We start from the raw sequence: 24,066 nt of genomic DNA, 5'->3' as shown, positions 1-24,066 counted from the left end.
AAAAAGCTTCTTGCTATCCACCCTGTCTATACCTCTCATGATTTTGTAGATCTCAATCAGGTCCCCCTCAACCTTCGTCTTTCTAATGAAGATAATCTAATCTATTCAACCTCTCTTCCTAGTTAGCATTCTCCATACCAGGCAACATCCAGGTGAATCTCCTCTGCACCCTCTCCAAAGCATCCACATCCTTTTGGTAATGTAGTGACCAGAACTGTATGCAGTATTCCAAATGTGGCCGAACCAAAGTCTTATACAGCTGTAACATGACCTGCCAACTCTTGTACTCAATACCCCATTTGACGAAGGAAAGCATCTCGTATGTCTTCTTGATGACTCTATTGACCTGTATTGCCACATTCAGGAAACAATTGACCTGAATATCCAGATCTCTCTGTACATCAATTTTCTCCAGGACTTTTCCATTTACTGTATAGTTCGCTCTTGAATTGGATCTTCCAAATTGCATCATCTTGCATTTGCCATGATTGAACTCCATCTGTCATTTCTCTGCCCAACTCTCCAATCTATCTATATTCTGCTGCATTCTCTGACAGTCCCCTTTACTGTATGCTACTCCACCAATCTTAGCATCATCTGCAAACTTGCTAATCAGACCACGTACACCTTCCTCCAAATCACTTATGTATATCAAAAACAACAATATGAATCCCTGTGGAATACCACTGATCACAATTCTCCATTTTGAGAAACTCCCTTCCACTATTACTCTATGTCTCCTGTTGCCCAATCAGTTCTTTATCAATATAGCTAGTACATCCTGGACCCCATGCGACCTCACTTTCTCCATCAGCCTTCCATGGGAAACCTTATCAAATGCCTTACTGAAGCCCATGTATCACTGACAAGCCCATTTTCTTCCAAATGGGACAGATCCTATCACTCAGTACCTTCTCCAGCAGCTTCCTTATCACTGACATTAGGCTCACCAGTCTATAATTACCCGGATTATCTCTGCTACCCTTCTTAAACAAGGGGACAACTTTATCAATTCTCTAGTACTCAAGGATGCTTCAAAGGTATCTGTTAAAGCCCCAATTATTTCCTTTCTTGCTTCCCTCCGTAACCTGGGATAGATCCCATCCCAACCTGGGGACTTGTCCACCTTAATGCCTTTCGGAATACCCAACACTTCCTCCTTTCTGATGCCGACTTGACCTAGAGTACTCCAGGATGTATCCCTAACCTCAACATCTGCCATGCCCCTCTCCTTGGTGAATACTGTTACAAAGTACTTGTTAAGAATCTCACCAATTTTCTGTGACTCCTTGCAAATCTTTCCTCCTTTGTCATTTAGTGGGCCAATTCTTTCTCTAGTTACCCTCTTGCTCCTTTTATATGAGTAAAAGGCTTTGGTATTTTCCTTGACCCTGTTTGTTGAAGATATCTCATGTCCCTTTTTAACCCTATTAATTCCTCATTTCAGATTGATCCTACATTCTCGATATTCTTCCAAAGCTTCGTCTGTCTTCAGTCGCCTAGACCCTTTGTATGCTTCCTTTTTCCTCCTAGCTAGTCTCACAATTTCACCTTTTATCTATGGTTCCCTAATCTTGCCATTTCTATCCCTCATTTTCAGAGGAACATATCTCTTCTGAACTCTTATCAACCTCTCTTTAAAATGTGGATTTACCTTCAAACAGCTGCTCTCAATCTACATGCCCCTGTTCCTGCTAGGTTTTGATATAGTTGGCCTTCCTCCAATTTAAATTCTTCCTTTAGGACCACTCTCATCTTTGTCCATGAGTATTCTAAAAGTCATGGAATTGTGATCATTATTCCCAAAGTGATGCCCTACTGAAACTTCAACACCCTAGCCTGGTTCATTTCCCAACACCAGGTCCAATATGGCTCCTTCCTGAGTTGGACAATTGACACACTGCTCTAGAAAACCTTCCTGGAATCTCCTCACAAATTTTGCTCCATTAGATCGCTAAGTGAATCCCAGTCATAGAACAGAACAGCACAGAACAGGCCCTTCAGCCCACGATGTTGTGCCGACCATTGATCCTCATGTAAGGTAAACCTAATGTACGAACCCTCAAATTTCTGTGACCATAAGCATGTCCAAAAGTCTCTTAAATATCCCCAATGACCTCACTTCCACAACTGCTGCTGGCATAGCATTCCATGTTCTCTCAACTCTCTGCGTAAAGAACCCGCCTCTGACATCCCCTCTATACTTTCCTCCAAACAGCTTAAAACTATGACCCTTCATGTTAACAATTTCTGCCCTGGGAAAAAGTCTCTGGCTATCAACTCTATCTATGCCTCTCATTGTCTTGTATACCTCAAATAGGTCCCCTCTCTTCCTTCTTTTTTCCAATGAAAAAAGTCTGAGCTCAGTCAATCTCTCCTCATAAGATAAACCCTCCAGTCCAGGCAGCATCCTGGTAAACCTCCTCTGAACCCTCTCCAAAGCATCCACATCTTTCCTATAATAGGGTGACCAGAACTGGACACAGTATTCCAAGTGCGGTCTAACCAAAGTTTTATAGAGCTGCAAAAAGATCTCACGGCTCTTAAACTCAATCCCCCTGTTAATGAAAGCCAAAACACCATATGATTTCTTAACAACCCTGTCCACTTGGGTGACAATTTTAAGGGATTTATGTACCTGCACACCAAGATCCCTTTGTTCCTCCACACTGCCAAGAATCCTGTCTTTAATCCTGTACTCAGCTTTCAAGTTTGACCTTCCAAAATGCATCACCTCGCATTTATCCAGGTTGAACCCCATCTGCCACCTCTCAGCCCATCTCTGCATCCTGTCAATGTCCCGCTGCAGCCTACAACAACCCTCTATACTGTCAACGACACCTCCGACCTTTATGTCATCTGCAAACTTGCTGACCCATCCTTCAATCCCCTCATCCAAATCATTAATAAAAATTACAAACTGTAGAGGCCCAAGGACAGAGCCCTGTGGAACACCACTCACCACTGACTTCCAGGCAGAATATTTTTCTTCTACTACCACTCGCTGTCTTCTGTTGGTCAGCCAATTCTGTATCCAGACAGCTACATTTCCCTGTGTCCCATTCTTCCTAACCTTCTGAATGAGCCTACCATGGGAACCTTATCAAATGCCTTGCTGAAGTCCATATACACCACCTCCACTGCTTGACCCTCATCAACTTGTCTAGTAACATTCTTAAAGAATTCAATAAGGTTTGTGAGGCATGACCTGTCCCACACAAAGCCGTGTTGACTGCATTTAATCAAGCCATGCTCTTCCAGATGGTCATAAATCCTATCCCTCAGAATCCTTTCTAACACCTTGCAGATGACAGACGTGAGACTGACAGGTCTGTAATTGCCGGGGATTTCCCTGTTTCCTTTCTTGAAGAGAGGAATTACATTTGCCTCCCTCCAGTCCTCAGGTATGACTCTGGTGGAGAGCGAGGATGCAAAGATCTTCGCAAGCAGAGAAGCAATCACATTTTTTGCTTCCCAAAGCAGCCGAGGACAAATCTGGTCTGGCCCTGGTGACTTGTCAATCTTAATGTTTGACAAAATTTTCAGCACATCAGCTTCCTCAATCTCTATCCATTCCCGCATGCTTACCTGCTCCTCAATGGTTTCATTCACTATAAGGTCCTTTTTCTTCAGTAAAGACAGAAGGAAAAGACTCATTTAGGGCTTCCCCTACCTCCTCAGACTCTATACACAAGTTCCCTATGCTATCCCTGATCGTCCCTACTCTTTCTTTGATCATTCTCTTATTCCTCACATATGTGTAAAATGCCTTTGGATTCTCCCTAATCCTTCCTGCCAAGCCTTTCTCGTGTCCCCTCCTGGCTCTCCTCAGACCATTTTTGAGCTCCTTCCTCGCCTGCCTGTAATCCTGAGCTGAGCAAGACCTTAGCTTCCTCCACCTTCCGTAAGCTGCCTTCTTTCTTTTGATAATAAGCTCCTCCGCTATCGTCATCCAAGGTTCCTTTATCTTACCCCTTCTTGCCTGTCTCAGAGGAACACATTTATGCATCACTCACAGCAACTGTTCCTTAAACAGTCTCCACATGTCTATAGTGCCCTTTCCATGGAACAATTGCTCCCAGTCCATGCTTCCCAACTCATGTCCGTGTTGGGAATGTTGGGAAAATTAAAATCTCTATCACCACGACCCTATTGCTCCTACATCTTTCTATGATCTGTTTACTTATTTGTTCCTCTATCTCACATTCACTGTTGGGAAGCCTGTAGTACCGCCCCAACATTGTTACCATTCCCTCCCTATTTCTGAGCTCTACCCATATTGCCTCACTGCTCAAGTCCTCCATAGTGCCCTCCTTCAGCACAGCTGTGATATCCTCTCTGACCAGCAATGCTACTCCTCCACCCCTTTTACCTCCCTCTCTATCCTGCCTGAAGCATCTATATCCTGGGATATTTAGTTGCCAATCATGCCCTTCCCTCAAGTCTCAGTTATAGCAATAACATCATACCCCCAGGTACTAGTCCAAGCCCTAAATTCATCTGCCTTACCTATTACACTTCTTGCATTAAAACAAATGCACCTCAGACCACCAGTCCCTTTGTGTTCATCATCTGCTCCCTGCCTACTCTTTCCCTAAGTCACGCTGACCTCATTACCTCGTTCCTTACAGGCTTTAATTACTACCTCCTTACTGTCCACTAACCTCCTCATCTGGTTCCCATCCCTGTGCTACATTAGTTTAAACCCTCCTCAACAGCATTAGCAAAATCACCCTCAAGGACAATTGTTCCACTCCAGCCCATCGGTATATCGTCTGATTTGTAATATCCCCACCTCCACCAGAACCAGTCCCAATGCCCCAAAAATCTGAACCCATCCCTCCCGCACCATCTCTCAAGCCATGAATTCATCCTGCTTATTCTATCATTCCTACTCTGACTAGCGCGTGGCACTGGGAGCAATCCTGAGATTACTACCTCTGAGGTCCTAATTTTTAACTTGGCTCCTAACTCCCTAATTCTGCTTGTAGGACTTCATCCTGTTTTTTGTCTATATCATTGGTGCCTACATGCACCACGACAACTGGCTGTTCACCCTCCCCCTTCAGAATTTTCTGCAGCCGATCTGAGACATCCCTGACCCATGCACCTGGGAGACAATATACCATTCTGTTTTCGAATACAGAACTACCTACCTACTCCCCTTACAAATGAATCCCCTATGACTACAGCCCTTCCACTCTTTTTCCGGCCCTCTGAAAAGCAGAGCCAGCCATGTTGCCATGAACCTGGCTACTGCTACTTCCCCTGGTGAGCCATCTCCCCCAACAGTATCCAAAAATTCTATACCTGCTTTGAATGGAGATGACTGTAGGGAACACCAGCACTGCCTTCCTGCTCTTTCACTGCCTTTTGGTCACACATTCCCTTTCTCCCTCAGCAATCCTAATCGTGCTATCCACGACCCCCTCAGCATCGTGGATGCTCCACAGTGAGTCTATCTGCAGCCCCAGAGCTGTCATGCAGTCTAACAAGAGCTGCAGCTGGACACACTTTCTACATGTGAAGGAGTCAGGGATATCAGCCGCGTCCCTGACCTCCCACAGTGAGCAAGAAAAGCATAACACGGGTCTGAGATCTTTTGCCATTTTTAATCATAAACTTAACTTCATCTTTAATTCAATAACTGAGAAAAGAAAGAAAATTTTTACCAATCCCACGATAAAATTTAAAAAAAAGAAATAAAAATCCTTCCCTGACCAATTTACAGAGTCTTTTGTTTTTGGTTAGAGAGTGCCTCAGGTAGTGAGAGACACCTGTAGAGTCAGGTTCAGCTGCTGCCCAAATGTATCAGTTCACTCACCTTCCCAGAACGCAGTTCGACTGCTCCCACTCAGCTCTTCCCTCTCACCGCTCCTCCTGCTGCTGCATATGCAGTCCGCTGATGCTCGAGATAAGTCCCTTTAAGTGGGAAATTTACCTTCCTGGCAACCCCAGTCCTCTCGCTATCTCTCCTTGCTGCTTCCAAAAAATGAAGGTAACCCATCTAGCTGACTGTATCTGCAGTTTTTCTCCCTTATCATAATTGCCATCCATCAATCCCCCAGCTCCGTTAATTTCAGTCTTACCTCTAACAGCTGCTCCAACCAACCCAGGCAACATGATAGGATTCGCAAACAAACACAGTTACTGCAGACATAATCATTAGTGGCATTGAAACTCTCCCTAATCTCCACATCCGACAAGAAGAGCACATCACTCTTTTTACGAAAGGTCATCTTTGTACCTTAACAATCCACAAACCCAGAAAATAGCATCTTCTTACTGCTCTTGAAAAACCCACTCCTGGCTAACTTAGTACCTATGCATTATATTTTTAAAATTTAATCAAGAGACAATCTCAATAAAACATATGTCAGAAAAGAACTCACTCTATTGTAGATTTACAAAAAAATAAAGAACAGCAAAGCTACATTTAAAAACTATGCCCTTAGCTGTTCCTTGCTGTGAGCTCTCCCACACAGGTTTCTTCAAGGTCAGCTATGGATTTCGCTGTTTGTTAATTTTTCTTTGACACACTCTGATGTCCAGAGAAACGTCAACTCAAAGGCAAAGACATAGCTGTACAGATTCACTGGTGTATCAGAGAGCAGCGTAGTTTCTTTCTCTGTTTGAATCACTGTCCATGTGGTCTCTATCCTTGTCTCTCTTCCTCCTTTTTAAAGTGCAGTTGTTTTGATCTTTTTCCCCCAAAGTTCCAAAACCATGCAACAGCTTATCAAACCATAATTACTGCTCCTGGAATTCAAAGAAATTGGCTCCAACACCTAAAATACCTCAAAAAAAAAGGAGCAGCTCTTCTGGCAACAATTTTTTCCTGTCCTCCTTCTTGGATTACCAAAAAACTTCAATTCACCCCAGACAGAACATGAACCCTTAATCCTTTGCTTAGGAGGCTAGTGCCTTATCCATCAACTTATTGCTCCAAAGAACAATCTCTCGACAGTCTCTCCCTTGAGGGAAACCTTGCAAATTTAGGTAATCCAGTCGATATTAATATCACTCATGGTTATTGCTGTACCTTTATTAGTATTTCCTGTATTTTTTGATTATTTTGTGCCCCACCATGGGTTTACTGTTTGGAGACTTGTAGATTACTCTTTCCCTTGCTATTCCTTATTTCTTTCCTGACTGATTCTCCATGCTGATATAAATTCTTACAACAGCGTTGACTTAATCTTTTACTAACAATGCTACACTGCATGTTCTTCTGAAACAGAGTGCCTTTGGATATTCAATTCCCAAACCTGATCCCCCTGTGACCATTTATCAGTATTCTCCACCAAATCGCACCCATTTATCTTGATTTGCACTGCTAATTCATTAATTTTATTCTGACTGACATGCATATTCAGATATAAAGGCTTTAGGTTTATTCTGTTATCAAAATTTCCTGTTCTTGTATGATTTCTTGGTGCAATGTGACATTCACACATTCTGTCCACTCATTTTCTTTTCTTTCACAATCATTGAACATCACTCCTTCTTTCAGTTTGATTTTCTAAGTTTTCATGCAAAATGAACTCCCACCCCAAATTATTTAGGTTAAAGCCCTGTCTACAACCCTACCCGTGTAATTCACTGGAATGCTGGTCCCACCATGATTCCAGTGGAACCCATTCCATTGGAAGGGCTTCCTCCTTCCCCAGTCCCAGTCCCATAATCCAATGTATTCGAACCCATTTCTCCACACCAATCTTTGAATCATGCATTTACCTCCTTAATCTTTTTAACCCTGTACCAATTAGCTTGTGATTCAAGTAGTAATTCAGAGATTGTTACCTTTTTGATTTTGCTTTTTTAATCTCACCCCTACCTACTCATATTCCCTCAGCTGAACTTCTCTCCTCATTTTATCTATATCATTGATACCTACGTGGAAAACAGTAGCTGAATCTTTCTCCTTCCACTCCAAGTTCTTCTGCAGCTCGGACGAGGTATTCTACACCAGGCACCAAGCAGGCAACACAGCCTTTGGGACTCTCAATTCTGGCCACAGAGAACAGTGTCTATTCCCTTGCCTATACTATCACCAATTACAACTATATTTCTCTTTCTCCCCCTCTTGAATGGCTCACTGTATCACAGTGCTATGGTCAGTTTGCTCATGCTCACTACAGTACCCACTCACGTTCACACAGGGAATATCTGTTGGATAAGCTCAAAGGCTGAGGTTCCTCCAACAAAAAATCCTTGAAACCTCTTCCTGGCTTGTCATAATCATAGGAGAAAGTGAGGAGTGCAGATCCTGGAGATCAGAGCTGAAAATATGTTGCTGGAAAAGCGCAGCAGGTCAGGCAGCATAATCATTCTCTTCTCACCCCGACCATTGTCCCAATTCAAAATTGTCAGTCTAAGGCATGGGACTGCCTCCTGAAACAGTGTCCAGGTAACTCTCCCCACCTGATGTGCTGCAATGTTTGAGGCTCAGACAGGGGATTGGCTAACCAACAGTGAGACAAGATAAATAGGTCTTCTTCTGTTTGACAAGATGTAACTATTTACAATCCTGCTCCTGCTAGTTACAACCTACATTAATGTATTGGATGCAGGGATAGAAAGTACTATCTCCAAATTTACAGGTAATACTCCTTAACATCTGTTATTCTACATAAAATCTCTGAACCCTCAATTATATTTCAGTCTGTAACTTGCTCCCAAATATCCGTTATTCTATATATACTCATTCTCCAATCCAACCCATTGATTTTATTCCAGTTTGTAACTACCCCCTGGGTATTTGTTATTCTATGGATAAACCCTTCGCTCTGTACTTTATTCTGAGTATAACATACTCCAGGGTAACTGTTATTCTCTGTGGATCATAGATCAACAGAATGTTATGTGAAGTTACAAAGGAGAATAGCTCAACTGGTCAGTGTGAGATTTGTGCTCTTGGATTGATTGTATGTTTCAGTATGAAGACAATGTATTTCAGATAAAATGTTAAATGAAGAGTGAAATAGATGATTTGGGGGTTGAAGCTGAGATTGTACTGTGGGAGGTAAGGCTGCTGACAGTATAGCCCTGATGTGTCTAAACACAGGCAGTGTGCAGCTTTAAGCTGCTGCGTTCCTTTTCTTGATGTCCTTGACTCTGAGATGCGGTGCAAATGCATAGTATAGCTCAATATGATAGCTCTCTCGCTGAGTCCTGTCTTTGGTCATGACAGAAGGGTAAATGCAGGATTTCCTCATCTCTCTACCTCCCACTCCCAAAAACCTTCACGCGAACAAATCATCTTTTATTTTGTTTTCTTTTGTTTCAAAACACTTTGAAATGTTCACCCTGAGCAGAAACGCAATTAACATTCTCCAATTCAAATCAGCATTGCATGAAAAACAGCCTGAAAGCAGCCAGCCCGGAACTCCTGGGGGAATTGGAACAGGATCATTTATTTATGCTGGGAACAGTAGCTGTCTCCATTTCTGCATTAGCTGAGTGGGAGGTGCCCGTGTTTGCTTCTTTTTCATTCGCTCTGCCCTTCTCTGTAGACATTTTTTCTGTTTTCCGTTTTTGTTTTCTTTTTAGCATCAAAGACCTTGTAGTTGTGAGCGATGCTTTGTTGGCGATGGGGTTTTTGTGTTGTGGGCTATTGCTAGCTTTCAGCAATGCACTGTCAGGCAGCAATGCTGCTGCTTTTGCACTGCAACCAGCACTTCCTCCCAGCAAGCGGATTGGCTTGTGTCCTTAAGTGCTGGGCAAGGGTTGGATACTGACTGGAGATTAACAGGTGCATTATACTGCTCCTGACGACCACGAATCGGATGCTTCTCAGTTCGAATGGAGAAGGAGAGGGGTTTTTATGTGAGTCTATGTGTGTATGTGTGTCTGCGTATTGGAATGCCTGAGCTACAGCAAGCGATGAAGATGCTTTGTGCCAATCCTGGAAGCTATGCTGTGGCCCCGGAGAGTCTGTGAGAAGAAGCCCGAGGAGAGAGGCGAGCCCCTGTAGATCCAGCAGAGAGAAAGAAATGTGCGTTTTGCCGTAGCTGACTCAGCATCTCCCCCAATGCTGCCAACGTTTCGTTTGGGGATAGATGAATATTCTGTGGCAATTGACCTGCAGCTGATAGAAAACAGCATTTCCTTCTGAATGCAATTGTTCTGTCTATTTTTTTCGGATTCTTTGATCCCTGGCTATGCATTCCTGATGTCTATCTGTGGGCCTGAGGGCTTCGCATTCGCAACAGGATGAGTGAGGGGGGGATTTCTTCAGCTCCACCTGTTTTTCCTGTTTCTGGAGAATCTGAAGGTGCGAATCCAGTAGAAGAGCAGGAGAGCTCTGCACCATCCAGGGGCTTACACTGCAGTAACTGTATTGTGTGGCCTCGCCAACAGACCTGGCTCTGTATTGTTCCTCTTCTGATTGGATTCATTGGTTTGGGATTGAGTCTGATGCTGCTGAGGTGGATTGTTGTTGGTTCAGTAAAGGAATATGTACCCTCTGATAACTTGGAGTCCAATCACATTGGGCAGGATCCTATCTTCCTCTCAAAGCCAAGCTCACTTCCGAAGAATGCAGAGGCCACTACAGTGTACACTGGTACCAACAGCTTCCTTAGTACTGTAGCTGTGAGTACACAAATGCCAGTGACGCTCACCCCCAGGATTAGTACCCACGGTACAATCCGCTCAACCACTGCCCATCGCAGCCCCCTACTCCCCACAACCACTTCAACAGCAGCCCTCACCCCTACATTACCTTTCCGTCTCACTCCAACTGTCTCACATGTACCAACTTGGCAGATGGTGCCCTTTTCTACCTCTTCCAGCAAATTCTTTCTGCACGACTCCACTCCATCTTGGACACTCTCAAAATCAGGGGAATCTAGCACCAAGATCCATTCTGTCATTGAACCCAAGTTTCGTAAGTAAATCCGATCTCAATATTCTACAAATGCTGAGTTGTAAGAGCTGTGTGTTTGTGTGTGAATCTGAGCGTGTGGCTGTGTATATATGAGAATCAGTGTCCATGGGGATGTGCGTGTGCTGCATTCTTCAGAGGATTAAAAAAAAATACTTGGGTGGTGATTTGGAGACAATTCTAATTTTGCTGAGTAATTAACAATCACAATCAGCATAACTACAAAAGATCCAAGATTTCTGATCTGAAATCAATGAAAGCTGATTAGTCTCTGTGCTGATGACATGTGAAGCATAATTTGATGGAGCTCACTTTTCTTCATGTCCAATAAGAAAGAAGGAGGGTTGATTGTGTTCTCTTATAAAAATGCTGTTTCCACTCCCCTCACTATTATAATTGTTCATGCTCTGTGTATATAGTGGAACTTGTTCAAGCACAATAATTAACGCCTGTATATATTGGAAATGATTTTGTTTGTACCATGTCGAGCCTGATTCACTGCCATTGCATATAGAGATCTATTTCATCTGTGTATAACAAAACTGATTCACTTTCTGTACATATTGAATCCGTTTCTGTTACCATTATGTGTTACTTGTATCCCCTTGTATATCCTGAGTGATTCTAACCCTGTTTAAATCGCGACTGATTCCACACCCCCATGTGGATTGACTGATTCCATCCCCCCCATGTGGATCCAGACTGATTCCACCCCCCCCCACCCCATGTGGATCCAGACTGATTCCACCATGTGGATCTCGAATGATTCCACCCCTATGTATCCTGATTGATTCCAACTCCTCCCCCACCCCCCCCCTCCCCATATGTATCCCAATTGATTCTTCTCACTTGTGAATGTCCAGAGTGATGTATATTGGAATTGATTGGCTGGTGTATACATCTTGTTGTCAATATACAGACTTATTCTAGCACTGTGCATATCAAGACAATTTATATCCCCTAAGTATATCAAAACTGATTCAATTGCTCTCAGTGTATATCAAGACTTGTAGATTATCCCTTTGGTGTTTGGGACTGGTTATCTCCAAGCGTACACCACGGCTGGTTCTCTTGTTGTGCATATCAAACCAATTTTCCCTTGTGTACATCAAGACAAAGTCTATTGCTTTATAGAACAAGACTGATGCACGTAGGGTGCACATTGAACCTGATCCTGTCCCTTTGTATACTGAGATTGCTATTATCACTTATTCTCAGCCTGTGTACATTGAGACTCATTTTAACATGGAGACTGATTCTGTGCCTGTGTAATCTCTCAGTGGAAGGAATATGTGATACTATCTCAATGGTGAGAACCTATGTTTGGCACCTTTTTAATCTTTGGGGTGGAGGAGCTGTTGTGCAGCAGTTACTGGATGATTCTGGCTGACCCAGCAACCCCTGCTTTTTTACCATCTGTTAGAGGTGGATCAGGGAGTGGGGGGAGGTGGATTTACAGATTGATCATATCTGGTCAGCCATATTATGAAGCATCTTCCATGGCTGATGGATTTCGAACCCAGAACGCCTGGGCCAGAGGCAGAGACATTACCCACTGCACCACAATAGTTCTTGCATCTCCCTATATATATGTCAAACAGGTCCTGTCCTTGTCTATGCTATGACCTATTCTCTCCCTTGTCTATATTGTTACAACCAAGTTTGGAGAGGTGGATAAGTTTTGAATCCTTTAACTCCATAATTTGGTTATAACAGTTTTGATTTTTAGAAAAGTGTGATTTTATTTTTCAAATCAGTATGTTCTTGGCCATGTAAAAACTGTATGAAGAAATAAGACAGATGTCTTAATTTAAGAAAAGAAAAAAACTCACTTAAGTCAAGTAAAGCCTATTCAGAATCCAATCACATCCACATACTAGCATGCAAGAATAGAGCAAGTTAAATTATGGTGGAGGCAGAGCTGAAGAAAAGTTAAAATGCATAAAGCGAAAGTAATATACACTTTGGTGTATAGTTTGGTGCATATATTGGTGCCTGTTATGATGGTTTTGAAATTCCAGTGCTGCTGTTGCTTTCTTGAAAGCCATCTCTCTTAAAGTATATCCTGTGCTTTTCCGGGTTGGTATGAAGGCTCGTAAAGTTCCTTTTCCTTAAATTTCTCTCTTTTATTCTCTATACATATTTCAAAATGTAACAGATTGGGTGTGAACTAGAGAATTGCAGAATGAGTGAGAGAGATAGTGGTATATTCTTCAAGGAGATCTGGTCTTACTATTGCATTCTGCAGAATCTCCTTGACATTGCAAATAGACAAGAGTGTAAATGAAAGAAAAATTCTGCATGTGCCAAAAATCAGAAATAAAAACAGAAGCCACAAGACCATAAGGAACAGGATCAGGAGGAGGCCATCTGGCCCGTGGGAACATACTCCGCCATTCAACAAGATCACCGGTGATCTTTTCATGCACTCGGCTCCACTTATCCACCCGCTCACCATTACGCTTAATTCCTTTACTTTTCAAAAATCTGTCTATCTTCATCTTTTAAAACATTCAATATACCCCAAGTTACCCTCAACTACACTGGGCACGGAATTCCACAGATTTACAACCCATTGGGTAAAGAAGTTCCTCCTCAACTCAGTCCGAAATCTGCTCCTCCTTATTTTGAGGCTATACCCTCTAGTTCTAGTTTCATCCACCAGTGAAAACAACCTCCCTGCTTCTACTTTATCTATTCCCTTCAGAATTTTATATGTTTCTATAAGATCCTCCCTAATTCTTCTAAATTCCAATGAGTATATTCAGAGTCCACTCAATTTCTCCTCATAAGCCAACCTCCCTAATTCTGAAAACCAACCTTGTGAACTTCCTGTGCACCCCCTCCAGTGCCAGTACATCCTTTCTACTTTTAAACTCCATCCCTCCAGCAACGAAGGACCGTATTCTATTTGCTTTCTCAATTACCTGTTGTACGTACAAACCAACTTTTTGTGATGCTAACACAAGGGCAGCCAGGTCTCTCTGCACAGCAGCATGCTGCAATTTTTCACCATTTAAATAATAGCCCATTTTGTTGATTATTTCAACCAAAATGGATGGCCTCATATTTACCAACATTGTACTCCATCTGCCAGATCCTTGTCACTCACTTAAACTATCTGTAACCCTCTGCAGACTTTCACTGTCCTCTACACACTGTTCTACCACTCATCTTCGTGTCATGTGTAAACTTTGACACAGTCCCCAACTCTCAATCTGCTATACAAATTGGAAACAATTGCAGTCTCAATAATTGTTGCTGAGGCAGTAACCAGTGATCATCAACCAGAAGATGTTGAAGAAACGGGCAGCATCGATGGAGAGTGAGACCGAGGTCTATGTGGATTGCAGTAAGGTACGAGAAGGTTCCACAAGGTCGGCTGCTCTGGCAGGTCACGTGGAAGCCATGGGGAGCTGGTAAATTGGTTACACAATTGGCTTGATGGTAGGAAGCTGAGGGTAATAGTGGAAAGATGCTTGTCAGACTGAAGGCATGTGACTATTGGAGTGGCTTAGGGGTTGGTGCTGGGTGCTTTACTGTTTGTTATCTCTATCAGTGATTTGGATGAGAATGTACAATGCATAATTACTAAATTTACAGATGACACTAAAATAGGTGGTGTCGTGGACAGTGAGGAAGGTTATCAGAAATTGTATCAGGACCTTCACCTGCTGGGGACGTGGATCGAGAAATGGCAAATGGAGTTTAATATAGATAAGTGTGAGATCCTGCACTTTGGAAAGTCAAATCAAAGTAGGAGTTTCATGGTGAATGGTAGGACCTTAAGGAGAATCGTGGAACAGAGGGATCTTGGATTTAGGTTCACAATTTCTAAAAGTGAAGTCACAGGTAGACGGTCCCCTTCCCCCATCTCACCCTAGTTCCAAACTTCCAGCTCAGCACTGTCCCCATGACTTGTCCGGACTTGTCCTACCTGCCTATCTCCTTTTCCACCTATCCCCTCTACCTTCTCCTCCCTCCCCCACTCACCTATTGTACTCTATGCTACTCTCTCCCCACCCCCACCCTCCTCTAGCTTATTTCTCCACGCTTCAGGCTCTCTGCCTTTGTTCCTGATGAAGAGCTTTTGCCCGAAACATCGAATTCGCTGCTCCTTGGATGTTGCCTGAACTGCTGTGCTCTTCCAGCACCACTAATCCAGGGTCAGTGAAGAAGCCTTTTGGCACACTAGCCTTCATCAGTCAGAGCACTGAATATAGAAGTTAGGAAGTAATGTTGCAGTTGTATAAGACATTAGTGAGGCCGCACTTGGAGTAATGTGTTCAGTTTTGGACACCTTGCTATACAAAGGATGTTGTTAAACTGGAAAGAATGCAGAAGAAATTTACAAGCACGTTGCCAGAACTCAACGGTCTGAGTCATAGGGAGAGGTTGGACAAGGTAAGACTGAGGGGGGAATCTTGTCGAAGTGTATAAGATCATGAGAGGGTTTATGCACTCAATCTGTTTTCCCAGGATTGGGGAACCAAAGACTAGACGGCTTCAGTTGAAGATTAGAGCGGTGCTGGTAAAGGACAGCAGGTCAGGCAGCATCCAAGGAGCAGGAAATCGACGTTTCGGGCAAAAGCCCATCATCAGAAATGACCCACTTCTGCCTAGCATCAGTTTAAAGTTAGAGGGGAAAGAATAAAAGGGAACCTGAGGGGCAACTTTTTTTACACACAGGGTAGTACGCAAATGGAATGAGCTACCAGTGGAAGTGGTTGAGGTGGGTACATTAATAACATTTAATAGGCATTTGGATAAATACATGGATAGGAAGGGATAAGAAGGATATGGGCAGGGAAATGGGCTTAAAGTGGATGGATATTTTGGTCAGCATTGACCAGTTTGCCAAAGGGCTTGTCTCCGTGCTAAAGGACTCTGTGACCAATATGACTTTGATTCAGAACTGAAGGGGAAAGGTATGTGATGCCTTTTATGCTGTTGAGAAAAGGGCAGGAGAACAAGTGGAATAAAAGGGAAAGTCAGCTAACAGTTAAAGGGTGTGGGGTTAGAGATCAAAAGTGTCATATAAGAAAAGTCAAAAGAAATAATAATGTTTATAGAGAATCAATAAAGTATTGGTCCAGAGTGGATGTTAAATGCAGAATAAAAATCAGCTCTGCCTGAAAGCAAAAACACAAGAGCAAGATAAAGACACTGGAAGAAAAATATCAAAATGGAGGACAGAGTTTACGTCCTGAAGTTGTTGAACTCAACGTTGAGTCCAAAAGGCTGTAAAGTTTCCCATTGGAAAACGAAGAGTTGTTAATCAAGCTTATCACATTAGTTCTTCTGAAGTAGTGTTTTAATCACACGTCAGCTGGTTATTGGCGCTCCAAAGGCAACCCAAATTAAGGAGCTCTGACTTCCCATTTTTAAAGCTGTTGAGCATCCATCCAAACAGAAGGGAAGTCCTTTGCAACCTCTTTTTGTGAAATAAATTGTACTAGACTTTCTTTGATCTTGGCAGTTTCTGCTGTCATAATGTCGGTGCTATAACGACCTGTAAGGGAGCAAGTTCGGCGTGGGGGATGCAGACTGAGTGAGATCGAGACCAAATGAGCATGTCTGAGAATTTGGTTAAAGTGAGACTTCAACTGGTAAATCATTTGCAAGTTCAGTTTTAGACAATCAGTCAGATTCTGACCTAGAACTAATACACTTCAAGTAAGATAATATAGCCTAGTCAAACAGGTAGCTGCAGGAGTAGCAGTCATCTATCAATCATCTGAAAACTCTGGCCTGAATAGGCTTTGATTACTGTAGCAAGAAACTACCACAGAAAGTGATTCATTATAGCTCACGGGGGAAGCGATGGCCTAATGGCATTATTGCTAAGCTATTGTTCCAGAGATCCAGAAAATGTTCTGGGGACCCAGGTTTAAATCCTACAGATGGTGGAGTTTGACTTCAATAAAGGAAATTGAGAGTCTAATGATGACTATCAAACCATTGTTGATTGTCAGGGAAAAAAAAATCTGGTTCACTAATGTCTTTTAGGGAAGGAAACTGCTGTCTTTTCTAGGCCTTGCCTACATGTGACTTCAGACCCATGGCTTTGTGTTTGATTCTTAATTGCAATTAGCAATGGGCAGTCCAATACCCACATATTGTGAATGAATTAAAAAAAGAAAATTTTAAATGTTTGCTTAGGAAAGATACAAGGACAGAACCCTCCTCCCATTTATCTCTCCACTCCCTCAGCACCCAGCCTCATTCCTGATGAAGGGCTTTTGCCCGAAACGTCGATTTCCTGATCCTGCCTGACCTGCTGTGCTTTTCCATCACCACACCAATCTTGACTGTAATCTCCAGCATCTGAAGTACCCGCTTTTGCCCAGGAAAGAGATGTGGTCAATATGAAGGAGTCTTGGCCTCAGTCTTGGTTGAGTAAATATATTTGAAACTCTTGTTCAAAATGTGAATTTAGTTCATATAGAAAGGGATGGCGTACCATAAGAAGTGGAAGGTTAATGAAAGTTGGAAAGGAGATGCTTTTCATGACAATCTTATTTTCAGGCTTCAGTATTTGATTGAGCAGGAGAGTCGACGTTTCGGGCATGAGCCCTTCTTCAGGAATGAGGAAAGTGTGTCCAGCAGGCTAAGATAAAAGGTAGGGAGGAGGGATTTGGGGGAGGGGCGTTGGAAATGCACTAGGTGGAAGGAGGTCAAGGTGAGGGTGATAGGCCAGAGTGGGGGGTGGGGGTGGGGGTGGGGCAGAGAGGTCAGGAAGAAGATTGCAGGTTAGGAGGGCGGTGCAGAGTTTGAGGGATTTGACTGAGACAAGGTGGGGGGAGGGGGAAATTAGGAAACTGGAGAAATCTGAGTTCATCCCCTGTGGTTGGAGGGTTCCCAGGCAGAAGATGAGGTGCTCTTCCTCCAGCCGTCGTGTTGCTATGGTCTGGCGATAGAGGAGTCCAAGGACCTGCATGTCCTTGGTGGAGTGGGAGGGGGAGTTGAAGTGTTGAGCCACGGGGTGGTTGGGTTGGTTGGTCCGGGTGTCCCAGAGGTGTTCCCTGAAACGTTCCGCAAGTAGGCGGCCTGTCTCCCCAATATAGAGGAGGCCACATCGGGTGCAGCAGATGCAATATATTGGGGAGACAGGCCGCCTGCACCTCCACACACATCATTTACTGCATCCGCTGCACCCGATGTGGCCTCCTGTATATTGGGGAGACAGGCCGCCTACTTGCGGAACGTTTCAGGGAACACCTCTGGGACACCCGGACCAACCAACCCAACCACCCCGTGGCTCAACACTTCAACTCCCCCTCCCACTCCACCAAGGACATGCAGGTCCTTGGACTCCTCTATCGCCAGACCATAGCAACACGACGGCTGGAGGAAGAGCGCCTCATCTTCCGCCTGGGAACCCTCCAACCACGGGATGAACTCAGATTTCTCCAGTTTCCTAATTTCCCCCTCCCCCCACCTTGTCTCAGTCAAATCCCTCGAACTCTGCACCGCCTTCCTAACCTGCAATCTTCTTCCTGACCTCTCTGCCCTATCCACCTATCGCATTTCCAATGCCCCTCCCCCAAGTCTCTCCTCCCTACCTGCTGGACATACTTTCCTCATTCCTGAAGAAGGGCTCATGCCCGAAACGTCGACTCTCCTGCTCCTTGGATGCTGCCTGACCTGCTGCGCTTTTCCAGCAACACATTTTCAGCTCTGATCTCCAGCATCTGCAGTCCTCGCTTTCTCTTTCAGTATTTGATTTCCAATATTGTGCAGCAGATAAATCCGTAACTGGTATTGTTTTAAACAATATATTTCACCAGCCGTGTAACTTTTATATTGCTTCGCTAGTATTTTAAAGATTACTGGCAGTACTAAAGCTTTTGAAAGTGTATGTTATATGAATTATAAATCAATTAATTAGCAATTACGAATTGATTGACCAGAAGAGATGGTAGATCTGCGGATGGTCTGTGATTGCCGAATGTGGGATCTTCTGGATGCTGTTGTGTTCAGGGCAAAAACCTGGAGTAACTGTTTGTGGCTGCAGGAACATCAGCCGAGAGTTATCAAGCTGGGGACACAGGCACATCAGTTACAATTGTAATTTGAGGAAGGTCAATTTTGATGGTATTGGGCAAGAACATTTAATTTTGTTTTGGGAGCAGATGTTCGCAGATCAAGGGCTGGCTGGAAAATGGGCATCGTTCAAAAATAAGATAACCAGAGTTCAGAGACAGTATGTACGTATTAATGTGAAAGGCAAGGCTGGTAGGGATAGAGAATGCTGGATGACTATACAAATTGAGGTTTTGGTTCAGGAAAAGAAGGAAGCATATGTCCGGTATAGCCAGCAGGGATCAAGTGAATCCCTAGAAGAGTATAAGGGCAGTAGGAGTATACTTAAGAGGGAAATCAGGAGGCCAAAAAGCTGACATGAGATAGCTTTGGCGAATAGGCTTAAAGAGAATCTAAAGACATTCTACAAATTCATTCGAGACAAAAGGGTAACTGGGGAGAGAATAGGGCCCCTTAACCATGTGCAAGGCTCCTATGTGCGAAACCACAGGAGCTGGGTGAGATACTAAACAAGTATATTGCATCAGGAGAAGGATATGGAAGAAATAGAACAAGGAAAACTAAACAACAGCATCTTAAATGTCCATATTGCAGAGTCGGTCAAAGTTTGTGTAAAGATTTGTAGCTCAGTCGCCGGTTGTTGTAGTTGTGGGTATGTTCACTGATCCGGGAAGCTGATTTGCAAACTTTTCGTCCCGTCTAGGTGATACCTTCAGTGCTTTGGAGCTTTCTGTGAAGTGCTGCTGTACTGTCTCTTCTGGAATTTATTTGGTTCCGTTCCTGCTGCTTCCGGTTGCCAGTTTCTGTTGCTCATTATAGTGGCTGGTATATTGGGTCTAGGTCTGGGTATTTATTGATGGAGTTCATGGATGAGTGCCACTTTTCAATGACTTCTCTGACTGTCCTCTGTTTAGCTTGTCCTATGATCGTTGTGTTGTCCCATTCGCGTTTGTGATCCTTGTCGTCTATGGACAGCTCGTGGTGTTTAGTGGCCAGTTGATGTTCATGGATGCAGATGGCTGTTAGAACATAGAACAATACAGCGCAGAACAGGCCCTTCGGCCCTCGAGATTTCATTGACCTGTGAACTAAACTAAGCTCATCCTTTCAAGAAGGGTAATAGGGAAATACTTGGCAATTGCAGACCAGTCAGTCTTCTGGAAATTTGGAAAGAATTCTGAGGGATAGGATTTATGACTATTTGTCAAAGCATAGTGTGATTAAAGGCAGTCAGCATGGCTTTGTGAGGGGCAGGTCATGCCTCACAAATCTTATTGAGTTCTTTGAGGAGGTGTCAAGAAAGGTCGGCGAAGATTGAGCAGTGGATATGGTGTATATGGATTTCAGCAAGGCATTTGATAAGATTCCCCATGGTAGACTCATTCATAAAGTCAGGAGGTATGGGATACAGGGAGATTTGGCTATCTGAATTCAGACTTGGCTGGCTAACAGAAAGCAGAGAGTGGTTGTAGATGGAAAGTATTCTGCCTGGAGGACCGTGTTGAGTGGGATCCCACAGAGATCTGGTCTTGGGCCTCTGCAACTTTATAAAAACTACAAATGACTTGGATGAGGAGGTTGAGGGGTGGGTTAATAAATTTTCAGATGACACAAAAGTTGGAGGTGTCGATAGTATCAAGGGCTACTGCAGGCTGCAGCGCGACATAGACAGGATACAGAGCTGGGCTGAGAAATAGCAGATGAAGTTCAACCTGGATAAATGTGAAGTGATGCATTTTGGAAGTTGAACCCAAATATTGAATATAGGATTAAAGACAGGGTTCTTGGCAGTGTGGAGGAACAGAGAGATCTGGGTGTGCAAGTACATAGATCCCTCAAAGTTGTCACCCAAGTGGATAGGGTTGTTAAGAAAGCATATGGTATTTTGGTTTTCATTAACCGGGAGATCGAGTTTAAGAGCCACGAGGTTTTGCTACAGCTGTACAATATTGTGTGCACTTGGAATATTGTGTTCAGTTCTGGTCGCCCTACTATGGAAAGATACAGAGGCTTTGGAGAGGGTGCAAAGAAGGTTTACCAGGATGCTGCCTGGACTGGAGGGTTTGTCTTATGAAGAAAAGTTGAATAAGCTCAGACTTTTCTGTCTGGAGTGAAGGAGGAAGAGAGGAGACCTGATCGAGGTATACAAGATAATGAGAGGAATAGATCGAGTCAGTAGCCAGAGACTTTTCCCCAGGGCAGGATTGACTGGTACGAGGAGTCATAGTTTGAAGATATTAGGAGGAAGGCATAAAGGAGACATCAGACGTAGGTTCTTTACGCAGAGAGCTGTGAATGTATGGAATGCATTGCCAGCTACAATGGTGGAAGCAGAGTCATTGGGGGCATTTAAGCAACTGCTGGACATGCACATGGATAGCAGTGAGTTGGGGGTGCGTAGGTTAAGTTATTATATTTTACATTAGGATTAATCCTCAGCACAACATCGTTGGCCAAAAGGCCTGTTCTGTGTTGTATTTTTCTATGTTCTGTGTTCATCCCCCTACACTATCCCATCATCATCCATGTGCTTATTAAGGATTGTTTAAATCTCCCTAGTATAGCTGAGTTTATGACATTGGCAGGCAGGATATTCCACCCCATTACCACTCTCTGCGTAAAGAACCTGCCTTTGACATCTGTCTTAAATCTGTCACAATTTGTAGTTATGCCTCTTGTACAAGCTGACGTCATCATCTTTGGAAAAAGACTTTCACCGTCTACCCTCTCTACTCCTCTGATCATCTTGTATGTCTCCATCAAAACCCCTCTTAGCCTTCTTCTTTCCAATGAGAACAGACCCAAGTCTCTCAGCCTTTCCTCATAAGACCTTTCCTCCAGACCAGGCAACATCCTGGTAAATCTCCTCTGCACCTTTTCCAGTGCTTCCATATCCTTCCTGAAATATGGGGACCGGAACTGTACACAATATTCCAAGTGTGGCCGCATTAGCGTTTTGTATATTTGCTACATGACATTACGGTTCCGGAGCTCAATCCCTCTATCAATAAAATATAACACACCATATGCCTTCTTAACAGCACTATCCACCTGGGTAGCAACTTTCAGGGATATGGATTCCAAGATCCCTCTGCACATCCACACTACCAAGAATCTTTCCATTGACCCAGTATACTGCCTTCCTGTTATTCTTCCCAAAGTGAACCACCTCACATTTAGCTGCATTGGACTCCATTTGCCACCTCTCAGCCCAATTCTGCAGTTTATCCACGTCCCCATGCAACCTGTAACATTCTTCAACACTGACCAGTAATCCACCGACTTTAGTGTCAACTGCAGACTTACTAACCCACCCACCTATGCCTGCGTCTAAGTCAGCTATAAAAATGACAAACAGTACTGGTCCCAAAACAGATCCTTGTGGCACACCACTAATAACTGTACTCCAGTCTGAATATTTTCCATCAACCACCACTCACTGCCTTCTCTCAGAAAGCCAGTTTCTAATCCAAACTGCTAAATCACCCTCAATGCCATTTATCCCAACAGCCTACCATTGGAACCTTATTGAAGTCCATGTACACCACATCAACTGCCCTACCCTCATCCACATGCTTGGTCACCTTCTCAAAAAATTCAGAGGTTTGTGAGACATAACCTGCCCTTGATGAAACCATGTTGACTATCTGAAATCAAATTGTTGCTTGCATGATGATTACAAATCCTATCTCTTATTATCCATTCCAAAACTGTTCCTGCTCAATAATTACCTGGGTCATCTCTACTGCCCTTCTTGCACAACATTTGCCATCCTCAAAGAATCTGCCATCTCCTCCCTAGCTTCCAAGAGAATCATCGGATAAATCCCATTTGGACCAGGGGACTTGTCTACTTTTACTCCTTCTAGAATTGATATCTCCTCTTCCTTACTAACCTCGATCCTTTCTCATCTAATATCTCGTATCTCATTTTTTTTCCTCTACAATATTCTCCTTTTCCTGAATGAAAGCCAATGAGAACTATTCAGTTAGCACCTCTCTGATCTCCACAGGGTCCACACTCAACCTCCCACTATTGTCTTTGACTGGCCCTGTTCCTATCCTAATCATCCTTTTATTCCTCAAATACCCTAAAGGGATTTCCTTTATTCTACCTGCTAAAGACTGCTCATGTCCTTTCTTTGCTCTTCTTAACTCTCTCTTTAAATCATTCCGAGCTAATCTGTAACTCTCCATTGCCTCATCTGAACCATCTCGTCTCATCGTCGCATAAGCCTCCTTCTTCCGCTTAACAAGTGATACAATTTCTCTAGTAAACCAATAGTTGCCTGCCTTTTTGCCCTATATTGTGTTACGTGCAGTCTTTACATGGAATCTTGCAAATTACGTTTGTCTTGCACATGATGGGTATCGGGTCTTTTGTCCTGGTGAGTTGTTGTCTGAGTGTTGGCACGAATCCCAGTGGTGGGAGAGGTCTGGCTGTCGGTTCAGAGACTTTTTTTATGTAAGAAAGCTTGGCATGTCCACATCACGTTGTTTGTCTATTAGGCATCGGAGGGTGAAGTTGAAGGGATATCTGTTCTTGATGAAGGCTCAGTAGAGGTGTTCTTCTCTTCGAAGGTTTGGAGTGCTGCAGAGCGTTGTCGTCCTTGTAGGAAAGGATCCTACTGCAGCTTCTCTTATTTGTTGGTATTGTAGTTAAGGCTCTGGTCTGTGTGTGTGGCTTTCCTGTATACTTTTGTAGTACATTGACCGTTCTGGTTCTTTCTACCAATACATCCAGGAATGGGAGTTGATTGTTGGCGTCCTCCTCTCTCATGATCCCTGTGAAAATGATGTTGATAATCTGGTGTGTGTTCTCGATTTCTGTTCTCTTAATGATAACAAAAGTGCCATCCACATATATGTGGTCCAGCGTTTGGGTTGGATTTGTTTGTCCGAGTCTTTGCATCACTGTTTCTGCTCTGAACCCAGAGATGGATGAGCCCAGAGATGTTCCATTGGTTTGTTCATATGTTAGCATTGTTGAATGTGAAATTGGTCATCAAGCACAGGTCTAGTAGTTTGAGTGCGCAGCCCTTGTTGATTGGTTCCCCGTTGTGGTGTGTGTTTCATTTGTCCAGGAGGTTGGCTATTGTCTCTCTGGCTAGAGTTTTATCAATAGAAGTGAAC

The 24,066-nt window shown here is 43.5% G+C and overlaps 1 protein-coding gene across 1 annotated transcript in view; it reads left to right on the top strand.

The window, feature by feature from the left end:
• The first annotated feature begins 10,215 nt into the window (after positions 1-10,215).
• The window catches only part of LOC132834976 (pro-neuregulin-3, membrane-bound isoform-like), a 612,621-nt gene continuing 598,770 nt past the window's right edge, over positions 10,216-24,066 (top strand). Inside the window, exon 1 of the mRNA XM_060854144.1 lies at positions 10,216-10,891. Within this exon, the coding sequence (XP_060710127.1) occupies positions 10,216-10,891 (676 nt within the window). The remainder of the gene's footprint in view (positions 10,892-24,066) is intronic.

The sequence above is a fragment of the Hemiscyllium ocellatum genome, chromosome 43 (assembly GCF_020745735.1).
Source record: "Hemiscyllium ocellatum isolate sHemOce1 chromosome 43, sHemOce1.pat.X.cur, whole genome shotgun sequence".
Taxonomy (NCBI): domain Eukaryota; kingdom Metazoa; phylum Chordata; class Chondrichthyes; order Orectolobiformes; family Hemiscylliidae; genus Hemiscyllium; species Hemiscyllium ocellatum.
The sequence above is the reverse complement of the archived record's forward strand: the minus strand, read 5'-3'. Positions and strand labels throughout refer to the sequence as shown.